This window comes from Chelon labrosus, assembly GCF_963514085.1.
Source record: "Chelon labrosus genome assembly, chromosome: 9".
Lineage (NCBI taxonomy): Eukaryota > Metazoa > Chordata > Actinopteri > Mugiliformes > Mugilidae > Chelon > Chelon labrosus.
Window position 1 is genome coordinate 8,676,452 of NC_140359.1, and position 3,975 is coordinate 8,680,426.

At 44.8% G+C, this 3,975-nt stretch overlaps 1 protein-coding gene across 1 annotated transcript; it reads left to right on the forward strand.

Annotated features, from left to right (window-relative positions):
- The first annotated feature begins 1,798 nt into the window (after positions 1-1,798).
- On the forward strand, positions 1,799-3,975 carry lrrtm4l2 (leucine rich repeat transmembrane neuronal 4 like 2). The gene has a single exon (XM_084551808.1). It carries the CDS (start codon positions 2,027-2,029, stop codon positions 3,638-3,640), a length of 1,614 nt encoding a protein of 537 aa, XP_084407934.1. The 5' UTR covers positions 1,799-2,026; the 3' UTR covers positions 3,641-3,975.

Consider the following 3,975-nt stretch of genomic DNA (forward strand, 5'->3'; position numbering starts at 1 on the left):
AAGCGCCCTCTCTGCACAGCGTCACCGTCGAGCGGCACGTTTCCCTCACCCTTTAGGTGCACATTACTTGAATGACATGTGATCTCCTAAGACACGTGTGAGGCTGCTTACCCTTTGAAGAGCAGATTTTGTTTGACATTCAGATGCAGGGTGTGCTACTATCAGCCCTGGAGGCATTATCTTAGCAGAGTGGCACATTTTCGCACATCTTACATCCTTCCCTGCTGAGGTGCTCATGCAGAAGGTTTCATAAATACAGTTTTTTTTTCATAATATAATCCATCATACCGAATCCTATTTGGCCAAGATCGCCACACTCCAAGCCAAATATTGATATGAACTCATCAGCTCTTTGCTTCTAACCACAAGCAATCTGGATTTTGATCTGAAGTCGTGTATTTCTAAATCAGTGTCAACGGCTCCTCAAACAGACATTTCTCTTTCTGCGCACAAGGGGTTGCTGTTGCCACACGTTACAACTCAGGTCCTCCCAAGCTGTGCAGTCAGTCCAGACTGTTGTGTCTAATGTGGTGAATGTCTGTTCAAAGCCGAACGAGCAAAGTATGAAAAAATCAGCATGAGGCAACCACAGAATCAGAGGTATCCATATCACCTCCTACTTTCAGCCTTTTTTCCCATCTCTCCTTTGCTCTGTGTTGCCTACCCACTTCACAAAGGCCACTCCTTTGAATACCAGTCATTCTAATGATGCCACCTCTTCAGCAGCCTCTCTAGACACCAGGAAGTGTTAACAGTTTATCGCCATAAATGTGTCAACATCACACTTCAGTTGTTACCATAATTATCATTTTAACAAGTTACCGAGACAGGGGGGCAAATCCTGATAGCACACATTTCTGTGTCCTCCTCTCATTTGTGAATGAGTGAGTGGTGGATATGGAGGATATGAAAGGCTTTTATCCCGGCGGCTCTTCAAGTGACCCCTTATTTGAGCTGGCAAGCAAGAAAAAAAGTAAAGAGAAAGTGTTCATTTCAAACCAAGGAAACATGAATTTATTCTGAAATGTATTGATTTCACAAAGATCCTCTCTGAATTTTGATCAAGACTAAATAAAACTGAACATATGTATTTAGTTGCTGGCTGGATTTACATGGGTGGTATTTATATTCGTGACATTACTTATTTATATACATGTGTGTGTGTGTGCGTGCGTGCTTGAAGACGCCTACGCCTCTGAAGGAGAGACAGTAAGATTGAAGAGACATAGAAGAGAGAGGGAGAGAGAGAGAGCGAGAGAGAGAGAGAGAGACTGCATGGAGTGGAGGATTGTGCATCAGTCTGTTGGCGCTCAAATGGGTAAACGCGCACACCGCAGGCTGAACTATAGCGGCGACTCCAACTACGACCCAAGTGTGAAGGCGTCTATTTCTGTGCGTCTTTCAGAGATCAGGGGGCTTTGGATTGCTTGCATTTTCTGTGCAAGTAATGCTCAGAATGTGAACAGACTCTGAAGCTGCATAAACTACGACTGAGAGCAGTTTAACGCGGTCTTTAACCATCCCTTTCCCCCCAAGTGGATCGCTCCTTTCCTCGGTAAGGATGGGTAAGTCATTATGTTCTTCACAATTTAGTGACACAGTTTCTCCCTAGCTGAGACGACAGCTATGATCTGTTTTACTAGCAGATTTCTTTGTTCCTTAACTGTTTTTTTTTTTTTCATTTTTTTTTTTTTCATTTTTCACACACATGGATAAGTAGCCATTATTGTTAATAATTATTTAAATAGCATTGCCCTTATGTCCGACATGCCTCTCTGTGTCTGAATACATTAACATAGCCTATCCATAGTCAAAGGTATTTAATGTCAGACTGTTATCAATTCTTCATGAATCAGTTCTGGTGTCTCAGACATCAGACCTCATGCTGCTCCTCACCATATGATCTCCTGTTTGAAGAACGTATTTATCACCTTTGTTTGCTTAAACGTGTTTGAGCACACATTTTCTAAAACGAGGTCTTCTCTTTGATTGCCTTTGCCCCACTTTACCCCCAACAGGTTCAGTGATGTTGGACTGGAGGTTATCTTGTCTTCTCCTGCAGGCAGCTGTTTTGCTGCTGCTCAGCAAGGGGGAGAGGATGTGCCCTGCGAGTTGCCGCTGCGAAGGAAAGATTGTTTATTGCGAGTCTGGGATTTTCCAAGACGTTCCAGAAAACATCACAACGGGATGCCAAGGTCTGTCTCTGCGCTATAACAACTTGCTGGTTCTGTTGCCGTACCAGTTTGCTCATCTCAATCAGCTCATCTGGCTTTACTTGGACCACAACTCCATTAATGCTGTAGATGCTTTAGCCTTCCATGGTGTGCGCAGACTCAAGGAATTGATCCTCAGCTCCAACAAAATAAGCCATCTGCACAATAAAACATTTAGTGCCATACCAAATCTGAGAAATCTGGACTTATCCTACAACCAGCTGCAGTCCTTGCAGCCTGGTCATTTGTATGGGCTGCGCAAGTTACAGAATCTCCACCTCCGATCTAATGGACTGAAACACATCCTCATTCGCACTTTTCTGGAATGTCGCAGCTTGGAGTTTCTGGACTTGGGTTATAATCGCTTGCGAAGTCTCACTCGCACCACGTTCTTGGGGCTGTTCAAATTGAAAGAGCTTCATTTAGAGCACAATCAGTTTTCCAGGATTAATTTCTTTATTTTCCCACGCCTCACAAACCTCCAGGCTCTTTATTTGCAATGGAATCGCATTCGTTCCATCAATCAAGGCGTGCCATGGACCTGGCAGAAACTTCAGAAGTTGGACCTTTCAGGGAATGAAATCCAAATTTTGGACCCAGCTGTTTTCCAAAGTATGCCAAACTTACAAATACTGAATCTCGAATCAAACAAGCTGGGCAGTGTGCCTATGGAAGCTGTGGCAGCATGGACCTCCGTGACCACCATCAGCCTGGCAGGTAACGCCTGGGACTGCAGCCCCAGCATCTGCCCCCTCATGGGATGGCTGAGAACCTTTAGAGATGCCAAAGACATAAGCATGATATGCAGCAGTCCCAAGTCTGTGCAGGGCGAAAGAGTAGTGGACGTAGTAAGGAACCACTCGACATGTGTGGATGTGTCAAACGTGTTTTCCACCACAGCTCTCATCATTATGAGTTCTACCCAAATTGTGAACAGTACAACTCGACCATCTCTCTTTGGTGTTACAGACCTGACTCATACTGAGTCACCTCCACAGAGATTTACCACTTCACCTGTCCATGCTAGTGGGACAGACAAAAAGACAATGGAGTCCACAACCATGAGCTCCACATCCCACATCTCTCCAGAAACCCCTACATCATTTATCCCAGAGCTACAGTTTGAACATATGGCGTTCCATAAAATCATTGCAGGCAGCGTAGCCCTGTTCCTGTCATTGTCATTGATCCTTCTGGTTATTTATGTCTCATGGAGGCGCTACCCCAACACCATGAGGCAACTGCAGCAGCACTCAGTCAACCATAAGCGCAGGAAAAAGGCCCGCAAGCAGGAGCAGGATCTTAACTCTCAGTTGCAAGAGTACTATCTGAGCTACCATTCAAACTCAGAGACAATGGACTCCTTGGTCAATGAGACAAGGCCGTGCACATGCACTATATCAGGATCCATAGAATGTGAGGTCTGAGCTGGCCACTGCACCTCAAGAGACATGATGTGCAATTCCTAAGCAGATGCAAATGGTTTTTCCACAAGATTAAGTGGTTTTATCTCTAATATGAGATGATAGATTGCGCAGCACTGAAGAAAATACTGGGGGGCATAGTACAATATAATTATGTGCACAGAAAAGAAGATCGGAAGGGAGAGATATATTTGGAGAGAGCTAATTATCACCCTGACTGACACGAGAACAGTGGCGGGGTCAGCCAGGTTAGCTGTGTATGATCTGACATAATGACAGGACCTCTGCTACAGTAAGTCAGCTCTGCAGAGAGACTGGCCTCATTCTTAGTCGGAGTC

Excerpts from the sequence above, each read along its gene's own strand:
- lrrtm4l2 (XM_084551808.1), top strand. The coding sequence starts at position 2,027 with ATGTTGGACTGGAGGTTATCTTGTCTTCTCCTGCAGGCAGCTGTTTTG.